The sequence below is a fragment of the Doryrhamphus excisus genome, linkage group LG18 (assembly GCF_037039965.1).
Source record: "Doryrhamphus excisus strain RoL-2023G ecotype Guam linkage group LG18, RoL_Dexc_Guam_v1.1, whole genome shotgun sequence".
NCBI classification, from domain to species: Eukaryota; Metazoa; Chordata; class Actinopteri; order Syngnathiformes; family Syngnathidae; genus Doryrhamphus; species Doryrhamphus excisus.
Genome location: NC_136374.1, coordinates 2,241,683 through 2,255,462, shown reverse-complemented (window position 1 = coordinate 2,255,462; position 13,780 = coordinate 2,241,683). Strand labels below are relative to the sequence as shown.

The window sequence follows — 13,780 nt, the reverse complement described above, 5'->3', positions numbered from 1 at the left end:
ATTCCTGTAATATTTTTTGGAACATTAAATTTTTTTTTCCACAAGGTAATTTTCCAAAATTAACATATTTTCCGTGTATCATTCGGCTCTATGCTAGTAAAATTATGTTATTTTTCCTCATAATATGACAATAAAAAAAATTTTTTTTTAATATTTTGACTTTATTCTTGCAAAATTACTGCAGATTTTTCAATTTTTGCTGTAATTTTTTTTTTTTCTTGTTCAATTATATTTTCAGAATATGCCTATGCTACAAATGGCTCCCCCGTGGCGCACTTTGGACACCTCTGATTCAGGATGATGTGGTATGGGATTATGGTTGATGGCTTTCTTCATTCTAAAGTAAGATCTAAATTGTGAGTCTTCTACTATTTACACTACTTTTTGTACAAAATCCTACCAAATCCTCGTGAAATCTTTAGAAGTTCTGGTGTCGGCTAGCTGAATTTCTGTCAAACATAAATAGCTTTGCTATCGTACAATGGCGTGTTCATCCTTCAAATGTTCCTTCAAAAGTTCCTTCAAAAGTTCCTCGCAGGTCTCCATGACTGACATGTGTCCTCACTTGTGTAAAGTTTTGGAATGACTCAAATCTCCCTGAAGCAACCGTACTTCCTGAGTCACGTGGTTCTCCTGCCCGTCCATCGGCATTGTGCTATTCCCAAGCTTCCTCTGGAGACCATCCATGTGCTTGGCTCTCTGGTGCCCGAATCTGGGACTGATTCGTCCCAGGAGTCTCTGAGCCGGACTGATTGCCGATGCGTCGTGAAGATGCTCCTCTTCATCCGTGTCGGCGTCGATGAACTTGTTAATGGAAGCGTCGTGGAATGTGAAGATGTTTGGTGGTAAATTCTCCGGGCTCTTGCTGGGCGTTCTGCTGCTTGCAGTCGTGTAGACCGAGACCTCTGGACTCTGCAGAGACGACCCATCTGAAGGGACCCCCGTCCCGGAATAGCGACTAGCCCTCCCGGAGTGGACCTTGAGTGGATTGCTACAACGCAGACCCGCGGGGCTCTGTCCCGTCAAGGGTGTTGCGTTGTCCTCGTCGTTCTCCAAGGTGGGCTCCAGACTTGGATTGGTGCTGACCCTGGCGGGGTTATTGCAATGGGAGAAGCGAGAACTGTCAGGGAATTCGGTGGCGCAGCTGATGAAGCTATCGATGCTGGACATGCTCCTCACGTCCGTTACGGCTCCCATCTCAAATTCCGGTCTCTGCCTCGAAGTTTTAGACTTGTCCTTGCTGTTGAGGTCCGGCTGGGACTGGGTCTTGGCCATCTTGTCGTACATCTCCTCCAGTGTCTGAGCGCTGAGGTGCTGAGGGTTTCCCGCAGGCTTGGCTTGCTCCTGGTGGCTTGATTCCGGGTTCTGCTTCCCGGGGCTGGCTTCAGAGTCGAGTTGAGGCTTCCCTTTCTGCGGCGTATGAGTCACATGGTTGACTTGTATCTTCTTCCCGGGTTCCGTCTTCTCCACCATGATGTCCATCAGATCCACACTGCGTCCAAAGGTGTCCTTCATGTTCATGGAGATGATGCTGCCATTTCTCTTTGCCCTTTCAAGCGCTTCCCGCCTTTTGATGGCTTTCTCCTGCCTTTTTTGTTCTTTGTAGAACTCCGAGAAGTTATTGACGATGATGGGAATGGGAAGGGCGATCACCAGGACCCCAGCAATGCAGCACAACCCGCCGACAATCTTTCCCAAAAGGGTTTTGGGATAAATATCTCCATAGCCTACCGTGGTCATGGTTATGGTCGCCCACCAGAAGGACGCTGGGATGCTTTTAAACTTAGTGTCCTCTTCATCCTTTTCGGCGAAGAACACAAGACTGGAGAAGATCATGATACCCATAGCCAGGAAGAGAATAAGCAGTCCCAACTCGTTGTAGCTCCTGCGGAGCGTGAAGCCCAGAGACTGAAGACCCGTGGAGTGACGAGCTAGCTTCAAAATACGCAGGATCCGCATGATCCGGAAAATCTGAACCACACGTCGAACATTCTGGAACTGCAGCACGCTCTTGTTGGATTCCGTCAGGAAGATGGTGACGTAATATGGCAGGATGGCCAACAGGTCGATGATGTTCAGCGGACCCTTGAAGAACTTCCACTTGTTGGGTGAGGAGAGGAAGCGGAGAAGGTACTCCATGGTGAACCAGGCGATGCAAATGGCCTCCACGTGGGCCAGCTGGGGGTTATCTGTGGGATGACCAAACTCGTCTGTGTCTTGCAGCTCTGGAAGCGTGTTGAGGGACAAGGCGATGGTGGACAACACGATGAAGAGAATGGAGATGATGGCCAGGATCTGAAAGTAAACAGGAAACGATCATGTCAGATATCTTCATTAGCACCCAAACTTTTTCATCACGTTCTAAGGACCCAAAACTGGCAAAAAGACCACTTTTATGAAAATACCACAGACCCAAAAATGGCAGACACAACACTTTTCCAAGTGGAAAATTTTCAGAATTTTTTTCACTGTTGAAAAAAAAATTTTCAAGTTGTTTTTATTGGCTTTTCCTGGACCTCCCATGCTCCCACAGCTTCATCGGTAGTCCCAGCAGGACCCAATAATGGCAAACACAACACTTTTCCAAGTGGAAAATTTTCATAATTTTTTTCACTGTTGAAAAATTTTTTTTCACTGTTGAAAAAAAAATTTTCAAGTTGTTTTTACTGGCTTTTTTCTAGATCTCCCATGCTCCCACGGCTTCATTGGTAGTCCCAGCAGGACCCAAAAATGGCAGACCCAACACTTTTCCAAGTGGAAAATTTTCATAATTTTTTTCACTGTTGAAAAATTTTTTTTCAGGTTGTTTTTACTGGCTTTTCCTGGACCTCCCATGCTCCCACGGCTTAATCAGTAGTCCCAGCAGGACCCAAAAATGGCAGACCCAACACTTTTCCAAGTGGAAAATTTTCATAATTTTTTTCACTGTTGAAAAAATTTTTTTCAGGTTGTTTTTACTGGCTTTTCCTGGACCTCCCATGCTCCCACGGCTTAATCAGTAGTCCCAGCAGGACCCAAAAATGGCAGACACAACACTTTTCCAAGTGGAAAATTTTCATAATTTTTTTCACTGTTGAAAAATTTCATTTTTTCAAGTTGTTTTTACTGGCTTTTTTTCTGGACCTCCCATGCTCCCACGGCTTCATTGGTAGTCCCAGCAGGACCCAATAATGGCAAACACAACACTTTTCCAAGTGGAAAATTTTCAGAATTTTTTTCACTGTTGAAAAAAAATTTTTCAAGTTGTTTTTATTGGCTTTTCCTGGACCTCCCATGCTCCCACAGCTTCATCGGTAGTCCCAGCAGGACCCAAAAATGGCAGACCCAACACTTTTCCAAGTGGAAAATTTTCATAATTTTTTTCACTGTTGAAAAATTTTTTTTCAAGTTGTTTTTACTGACTTTTACTGGACCTCCCATGCTCCCACGGCTTCATCGGTAGTCCCAGCAGGACCCAATAATGGCAGACACAACACTTTTCCAATTGGAAAATTTTCAGAATTTTTTTCACTGTTGAAAAATGTATAAATAAATAAATTGGCATTCTTCTCCTACTCTGTTGTGATTGGTTGGAGTTTGAGTTTGAGGAATTCAACTTCCTTCCTGGAAATGTTCTTTTTGTAATTATGACTTTATTCAACATAACATTTAGACTTTATTCTCATAATTTTAAAAAAATACATTATTTTTCCATGTTTGCAGTTGCTTTTTTAAAATAACTCTGCAAATTTATATTTTTTGTAAAAAATTTTCTTGTTATATTATGACTTTATTCCCATAATAATATAATGTTTTCCTAGACCTAACTTAAAAAAAATACCATTTAATATTTCCACTTTATGTTACTAAAATTAGATTATTTTTCATCATAATATTACTTTTTTCTTTTGAAAATTCTCCTTTTTTGATGACATTTTGCTCAGAATATTTAGACTTTATTATTATAACTATGGATGTCTGATAATTATTGGTACCGATAATTATCTACATTATAATGCAATATCAGTTGATATCGGTATCGGATTGTTTCCCGATCATGAAAAGCGATATTTAAGAAATGCTGTATATGTTCATTCCACCTCAGGAGATATGTCATGTTACAGATATTGATATCGGCTCATATGCAAAAAAGCCAATATCGTGCATTCCTAATTATAATGTGATGACAGGAAGTGTTTTTGCGTCAACGTAAAAAAATCATATTCCATCAAGTTTGGCGGGTTAAAAATGCAGCATTTCCGCCGATATCTGCCATCTGTGTTGTGTAGCGCTTGTCCTTGTCAAAACCTTGAACCAGCGCTTGGCAGCACGAGTCTCCATAGTGAAAGCCAAATTCATCCAACCTACGTTGTGCCCCTCAACTACGTCCCGACACAGGGGGACGTGTTTGTTCAAATGCAGCATCCATCAAAGTTGTGACGGTGTCTAAAAAAAAAAAGCTGAATAATTTTTGTTCTATTTAAGGTTTCTTTCCAAAGCGTTGATTAAAGCTACTGTATTTCACCAGAAATAAGGTCAAAACTAATGTGCTCTCTTGGGCGCATTTATATTTATTTTTGCTGCACACTCAAGGACAGAGGTGAGCAGACGGGATTTTCATATTCATATTCGCAATTGGAGCAGACACATGAAATCATAGAGGGTTTATTTCCGTGACTAGTTGGGTTAAGTCGTGTCTGGAACTCAAAATCCAAACATTTTTCCCTTTACATAGTTAACTTGGCTGGTTTTTCTTTATTTTTCTCAAGCCTTTGAAAGCTATTAGATACGGCGTTCACCAAATAATGAGCCCTCTTTGCTTTAATGTCTTATAAAATATTGTCTTATCAATTACAATAACGTTTAATTTTAAATATTCCTATTATTGAGAGTGTATGCCTAAAAAAAAAAAAATATATATATATATATATTTATTATTGTATCATTATATTTAATTGTAAATACTGATTATATAAACTATAATGAAAGTATATTTAATGATGATACTCCAACCTCTGTTCAACCAACCACAAACAGAGTGTTGCCAGGTGCATCGTCTACAAATTCATCTACAATTAACAACTGTGGCTGTAGGCAACCACCTGGTTGATTTAAATTTTTTATTATTATATTATATATTATTATACATGATATATATATACTTTTTGATCAATTACAATAACATTTAATTCTAAATATTCCTATTATTGGAGTGTATATCTAAAAATATATAACATATATATATATATTTTTTTATTGTATCGTTATATTTAATTGTAAATACTGCCAAACTATAATAAATGCATATTTAATGATGGTACTCCAACCTCTGTTCAACCAACCATCGTCTACAAATTAATTTAAAATTAACAACTGTGGCTGTAGGCAACCACCTGGTTGATTTTTTATTTTTTATTATTATATTATATATTATTATATTATTATTCATTATATATATATATATATATATATATATATGTTATCAATTACAATAACATTTAATTCTAAATATTCCTATTATTTGAGTGTATATCTAAAAATATATAACATATATATATAATTTTTTAATTGTATTGTTATATTTAATTGAAATACTGACAAAACTATAATCAAAATATATTTAATGATGATACTCCAACCGCTGTTCAACCAACCACAAACAGAGTGTTGCCAGGTGCATCGTCTACAAATTCATCTATGAATGAATGATGTAGGCAACCACCTAGTTGATTTAAATTTTTTATTTGTATATTATATATTATTATACATTATATATATATATATATATTTACTTTTTTTATCAATTACAATAACATTTAATTCTAAATATTCCTATTATTGGAGTGTATATCTAAAAATATATAACATATATATATAAATATACAGTATATATATATTTTGTATTGTTATATTTAATTGTAAATACTGCCAAACTATAATGAAAGTATATTTAATGATGATACTCCAACCTCTGTTCAACCAACCACAAACAGAGTGTTGCCAGGTGCATCGTCTACAAATTTATTTACAATTAACAACTGTGGCTGTAGGCAACCACCTGGTTGATTTTACATTTTTTATTATTATACTATATATTATTGTACATTATATATAGTATACGTATATATATATATATATACATTTTTATCAATTACAATAACATTTTATTCTAAATATTCCTATTATTGGAGTGTATACCTAAAAATATATAACATCGTCTACAAATTCATCTACAATTAACAACTGTGGCTGTAGGCAACCACCTGGTTGATTTTGCCTCGTTAGTAACACCACACGGTGGCAGTGCCTCTGAGCGGTCAGCATCCGGATGCTTCATCTAGCTCGGCGTGCGCTTTAAAAATATCAGTTGGCACTGTTGCTTACAGTGAAGCCGTCTGCGCTGTGAATGATGTCTGTGCCTTATCGCCATGACAACATTGGTTCTGTTGCTGCTGTGTTGTTGTTGTTGTTGTTGACATGCTTGTTAAGGTAAAGGTACACCTTTTCCTTTTGTGGTGTGAGAGTCAAGGAGACCTTTGAGACGGCTTGGAATGATCTAATCTGCTGAGTACAATAGGGTCTGGTTCTGGTGGCTGGGGTTAAGACGGGGGGTTAATATGTGCCTCTCCCGGTAGTCCTGTCCTCGGTCTTGAGTGTGAAATCCAGCGCAAGGTCAATGTGGAAGCTACGTCCCAGGATTATTCCCGCTCATAAGCTTTAATTAATCTTGACAGGGGACCGCTAGCACACCCACTTTGGCCTTTGCAGGGAGAGCAAAGCGGGAAAAGACTTGCAGAAAAGCATCTGTAACTCAAATGTCCATTAAAGGGGCAGCGCAACATTTGAACTGTAACAGGACGTTCCCCGAAATAGCCCGGCCTCGGCTCCCCAGAGAGGGCGGTGATGGATGAGAAGGCTGGTGGTGGACTCGTTAGAGGTTGCCACTAAATCACCAGAACCACAGGGAACAAAACATGTGACATATGTATTAACACCATCCTGAAAGGTGACAGGCCGCAACAGGAGTCATCGCTTTCTCCACAAAATGTCGGTCCGGGGAAAGTAGAAAAAGTCCAGGGAGGCTGGAAAATGGGAAGATGGAAACACGATCCGCACAGCGACCGTGTCCGCAGCAAGTCGACGCACGCAGTAATGAATCACGCTAAATGCAAACGACAGCGTTGAAACGGAGACCGGAAAGAACAAGCCAAGCATAACCAAGGGCCGCCCCCGCCCCGGCCCCTTTTCTCCACCTGAACATATTTTGTCTTGATTCACCTTTTCCATTCCCGCCGCCTCGTCGCTCCAAAGCTGGCAGCAGAGATTATAGACATGTGATCACACCAGCGGGGCGCCAAGAGAGAACACACTCATCCTGGTGATAGATCTTGGGACAAAGTGGGAACGAGGCACTCCCTGATCTTTGCAACAGCACACTTGTGAAGTTTGCCAAGATGACGTGTCCCATTTGAAGATCTCTATCAGCCAGTAGGACTGTATTACGTCACGCCTTATGAAGATACATACAACACATATTCTAACCCATAACCCCGCCACGATAAAGCACCATGAAACATAGTTACCCCTGAACCCCGAAAACCCCGACCCCTACCCCAACCACCATGAAACACAATGGCTTGTTACCCATAATCCTGACAACCGACCCTAACCCCCAAAATCCCTAACCCTACCCCTAACCACCGTTAAACACAGTGGCTTGTTACCCCTAATCCTGACAACCAACCCCTAACCCTGAAACCCCCGACCCCTACCCCTACCCCAACCACCATGAAACACAGTGGCTTGTTACCCATAATCCTGACAACCGACCCTAACCCCCAAAATCCCGAACCCTACCCCTAACCACCGTTAAACACAATGTCTTGTTACCCCTAATCCTGACACCCTACCCCTAACCCCGACCCCTACCCCAAGCACCATGAAACACAGTGGCTTGTTACCCATAATCCTGACAACCGACCCTAACCCCCAAAATCCCTAACCCTACCCCTAACCACCGTTAAACACAGTGGATTGTTACCCCTAATCCTGACAACCAACCCCTAACCCTGAAACCCCGACCCCTACCCCAACCACCATGAAACACAGTGGCTTGTTACCCATAATCCTGACAACCGACCCTAACCCCCAAAATCCCGAACCCTACCCCTAACCACCGTTAAACACAGTGGCTTGTTACCCCTAATCCTGACAACCAACCCCTAACCCTGAAACCCCGACCCCTACCCCAACCACCATGAAACACAGTGTCTTGTTAACCCTAATCCTCACACCCTACCCCTAACCCCCGAAATCCCTAACCCTAAGCACTCTTAAACAGTGTCTTGTTACCCCTAATCCTGACCCTAACCCAAAGCCTGAAAACCCCTAACCCTACTCCAACCCTAACCACCATGGAACACAGTAGCCTGTTACACCTAATCCTGACAACCGACCCTAACCCTAACCCCCGAAATCCCTAACCCTAAACAATCTTAAACACAATGGCTTGTTACCCATAATCCTGACACCCGACCCTAACCCCCCAAATCCCTAACCCTACCCCTAACCACCGTTAAACACAGTGGCTTGTTACCCCTAATCCTGACACCCTAACCCGACTGCAAATCAGAAACGTAGTCCAAGTAGTCTTTTTCTGTGTTTTTTTTGCCAAACTGAACCCTTAATCCTAGTACCAAACGAACACTGACCCCTAACCTCAACCCTTAACCCTAGCCCTAATCCTGATCCCTAACCTGAACCCGTAATCCCAGCCCAAACGCAACACCGACCCCTAACCTGAACCCATAATCCTAGCCTTAACCTAGAACTGACCCCTAACCTGAACCCTTAATCCTAGCCCTAACCTAACATTGACCCCTGAACCCTAGCCCTGATCCCCAACTGAACACTTAATCCTAGCCCTAACCTAACATTGACCCCTGAACCCTAGCCCTGATCCCCAACTGAACACTTAATCCTAGCCCTAAACTAACAATGACCCCTAACCTAAACCCTTAATCCTAGCCCTACCCCTGACCAGTACATGCTAACCCCTAACCTGATTCTTGACCCAAAAACCAAACCATAAAGTGCCACTCACATAGACCAGAGAGTGCTCTGGCGTCTGCGGCATCCGGAAAAAAAGTTAGACCCCAAACGGATTCTTTCTTTCTGTTGTGGCGCCGGAGACGGAACGGCGCTGCTCGGAGCTAGTGCGAGCCTGCAACACGGATTTAAATCTTACGCAATTCTTCCGGCGGCGGCCGGCGCATCCGAGCCACAACGGATTCAGTGTGAACTTTCGACCGTTGTTCCGCTTCCCAACCCTAACCCCACCCGGAAGTGTGGAGTGTTTGTGGAGTGTGACACACACACACACACACACAATGCTAAACAGGCCTGTTGCCTTGTGTTACTTCATTACTTGTAATGATGATTGCTGTCGTCATGGCGACAGGCCGCCTCTCTTCCTGTTTGCATAAACTTGGAGGCGGTTAGGACTTCTGGTACTTGTCCACATCTGGCCAAAACGCCAACACGGATAACAAATTACAAACACACACCGATGTTCCTTCGCCCTGCCTCGCCTCGGCCGCCACGCAGAGCCAATATTTCATATCCTGCTGTCCTGGAAACGGGATAAGCCAGGAGGCCTGGCGTTCCCTTTGCTTTCATTACACAGGCGTGATGGAAGGAGAGATGGACAAGGAAGGGGAGGACGTCGGAGAGGATGAAGTCCCCAATTAGAATGCACGGCCCCCATTGTTGACCACTGTACATCCTAGCCTTAACCTAACACTGACCCCCGAATTCTTAATCCTAGCCCTAACCTAACACTGACCCCTAACCCGAACCCTTAATCCTAGCCTTAACCTAACACTGACCCCAAACCCGAACCCTTAATCCTAGCCCTAACCTAACACTGACCCCAAACCCGAACCCTTAATCCTAGCCCTAACCTAACACTGACCCCAAACATGAACCCTTAATCCTAGCCTTAACCGAACACTGACCCCTAACCCGAACCCTTAATCCTAGCCCTAACCTAACACTGACCCCTAACCCGAACCCTTAATCCTTGCCCTAACCGAACACTGACCCCTAACCCAAACCCTTAATCCTAGCCCTAAACTAACACTGACCCCTAACCTGAACCTGTATCCCTTGCCCTACCCCTGATCCCTAACCCGAACCCTTAATCCTAGCCCTAACCTAACACTAACCCCCAACCTGAACCCTTAATCCTAGCCCTAACTTAACACTGACCCCAAACCTGAACCCTTAATCCTAGCCTTAACCTAACTCTGACCCCTAACCCGAACCCTTGATACTAGCCCTAACCTAACACTGACCCCTAACCCGAACCCTTAATCCTAGCCCTAACCTAACACTGACCCCAAACCTGAACCCTTAATCCTAGCCTTAACCTAACTCTGACCCCTAACCCGAACCCTTGATACTAGCCCTAAACTAACACTGACCCCTAACCCGAACCCTTAATCCTAGCCCTAACCTAACACTGACCCCTAACCCGAACCCTTAATCCTAGCCCTAACCTAACACTGACCCCTAACCCGAACCCTTAATCCTAGCCTTAACCGAACACTGACCCCTAACCTGAACCCTTAATCCTAGCCTTAACCTAACACTGACCCCTAACCTGAACCCTTAATCCTAGCCTTAACCTAACACTGACCCCTAACCTAACACTGACCCCTAACCTGAACCCTTAATCCTAGCCTTAACCTAACACTGACCCCTAACCTGAACCTTTAATCCTAGCCCTAACCTAACACTGACCCCTAATCTGAACCTTTAATCCTAGCCCTAACCTAACACTGACCCCTAACCCGAACCCTTAATACTAGCCCTAACCTAACACTGACCCCTAACCGGAACCCTTAATCCTAGCCCTAACCGAACACTGACCCCTAACCTGAACCCTTAATCCTAACACTGACCCCTAACCTGAACCCTTAATCCTAGCCTAACCTAACACTGACCCCAACCTGAACCCTAAATCCTAACCTAACACTGACCCCTAACCCAAACCCTTAATCCTAACCTACCCCTGATCCCTAACCTGAACCCTTAATCCTAGCCCTGAACTCTTGCTCTAATCCCCAACTGAACACTTAATCCTAGCCCTAACCTAACAATGACCCCTGAACCCTAGCCCTGATCCCCAACTGAACACTTAATCCTAGCCCTGAACTAACAATGACCCCTGAACCCTAGCCCTGATCCCCAACTGAACACTTAATCCTAGCCCTAAACTAACAATGACCCCTGAACCCTAGCCCTGATCCCCAACTGAACACTTAATCCTAGCCCTAAACTAACAATGACCCCTGAACCCTAGCCCTGATCCCCAACTGAACACTTAATCCTAGCCCTGAAAAAGATGATTTATTATATTTCAATATGATATCCATTTACAGGACATTGATACAACAAAACAACAAGCTAGCTAGACAGCGAGTGACGGCTGTGAGTTTGGTGTCTGTGTCTTTAAGTGGCGCCGGTACGAGGCCAAGAGGAAGTGCTAAAAAGATGACTCGCTCGCACCAAACACAACAAACAACACGCTGACATTTGGCGCCGATGGATGACGACGCGTTCGAACAAAGACAAGTCTCATCGTCGTTTGGTCTTTTGGGTTTTCCTTTGCGTCAGGCGACCCGAGATGCTGATTCACGTCTGAGTCGGAGTCGCACTTTGCACAACGTGAGCTCAATCAATAGGATTCAATCACCTCGCCGCTCGCCCACTTTATTTTCACGTGGAGTGCGAGGTGGCGTGTCTAATCCTTTTATTGCGCCGCGTCTTCCCGGCCTTTGCCAATAAGCGTTTTCTTCCGTCTTTCACTGATGCTTGACCTTCCACCTACGGGGAAGGTTGCCAGGTGGAGTGGGAGTTCCCCCCGTGGAATACCCTGTCTGTGATTGTGTTGTTGCTTTTATTTACGGCTGCAGTGGGAAGCACGGATGGAATTACACCATCGGTACACAAAGGCCATGACTTGCAATAGGAACACATGATGAGCGATCCAGCCTCTTATGATATTACTGTAAATATAATACATCAATCATGTCTGCCGTGTTGCATTCATGGATCTGTTAAACGGCCCAAAGATATCCAGGGATAAACCACTATTATAAAATCAATCACTCCAAGTGTGTGTGAGAGACTGGAAGAAAAGCTCTGACAAAGTCATTGTCAAATGAACCCGTCCCCATTTTCAGTGAGTGACGGGACAAAAAGCTCTGATTTGGGGAGGAGTTGTTGTTTGTTTTTTCCCTGAAAATATTTGTAAATATATTTTCTAAATATATATTTGGAAGGGCTGCACAGCGGTTGAGTGGTTCTGGACATTGGACCTGAGTTCAATTCCACCCTCGGCCATAACCTAACACTGACCCCTAACCCGAACCCTTAATCCTTGCCCTAACCTAACACTGACCCCTAACCTGAACCCTTAATCCTAACACTGACCCCTAACCTGAACCCTTAATCCTAGCCTAACCTAACACTGAGCCCAACCTGAACCCTAAATCCTAACCTAACACTTCCCCCTAACCCGAACCCTTAATCCTAGCCTTAACCTAACACTGACCCCTAATTTGAACCTTTAATCCTAGCCTTAACCTAACACTGACCCCTAATCTGAACCCTTAATCCTAGCCCTAACCGAACACTGACCCCTAACCTGAACTCTTAATCCTAGCCTTAACCTAACACTGACCCTGAACCCTTAATCCTAGCCTTAACCTAACACTGACCACTAACTTGAACCTTTAATCCTAGCCTTAACCTAACACTGACCCCTAATCTGAACCCTTAATCCTAGCCCTAACCGAACACTGACCCCTAACCTGAACTCTTAATCCTAGCCTTAACCTAACACTGACCCTGAACCCTTAATCCTGGCCTTAACCTAACACTGACCCCTAATCTGAACCCTTAATCCTAGCCTTAACCTAACACTGACCCCTAATCTGAACCCTTAATCCTAGCCCTAACCGAACACTGACCCCTAACCTGAACTCTTAATCCTAGCCTTAACCTAACACTGACCCCAAACCCTTAATCCTAGCCTTAACCTAACACTGACCCCTAATCTGAACCCTTAATCCTAGCCCCCATTTTCAGTGAGTGACGGGACAAAAAATAAATATATATAAATAAATATATTTTTGGAAGGGCTGCACAGTGGGCAAGTGGTTCTGGACATTGGACCTGAGTTCAATTCCACCCTCGGCCATCTCTGTGTGGAGTTTGCATGTTCTCCCCGTGCATGTGTGGGTTTTCTCCGGGTACTCCGGTTTCCTGCTACATTCCAAAAAAAAACATGCTAGGTTAATTAGCCACTCCAAATTGTCCATAGGTATGAATGTGAGTGTGAATGGTTGTTTGAATATATGTGCCCTGTGATTGGCTGGCAATCAGTCCAGGGTGTACCCTGCCTCTCACCCGAAGTCAGCTGGGATAGGCTCCAGCAGCCCCGAGGAAAAGCCGTAGAAAATGAATGAACATATGAACATATTTTATCTTTATATTTATTTAATATTGATCATATATTACATATAAATAATACATCTATAATGTGTTTATTAATGACTTTTGAATATTTTTGTATTAGTATTTTAGTAATATTTAGTATTTTGTATATTTTAGTTTTAATTAATTATATGTTATGATTCATATTAAATCAAATGTATTAAAAAGTATTATTTATTAAATAAATGTGGGTTTATTTGTACAAAAAAGGACAGGTAAAACAGTTAAAATATGTTGC

At 43.0% G+C, this 13,780-nt stretch overlaps 1 protein-coding gene across 2 annotated transcripts in view; it reads right to left on the bottom strand.

Moving 5' to 3' along the window:
- Positions 1 to 250: 250 nt before the first annotated feature.
- The window catches only part of LOC131105854 (potassium voltage-gated channel subfamily B member 1-like), a 52,981-nt gene continuing 39,451 nt past the window's right edge, over positions 251 to 13,780 (bottom strand). For both annotated transcript variants that reach the window (XM_078798397.1, XM_058054272.2), the window contains one exon: positions 251 to 2,295. In XM_078798397.1, the coding sequence (XP_078654523.1) occupies positions 562 to 2,295 (1,734 nt within the window). In that variant the 3' untranslated portion in view covers positions 251 to 561. The remainder of the gene's footprint in view (positions 2,296 to 13,780) is intronic.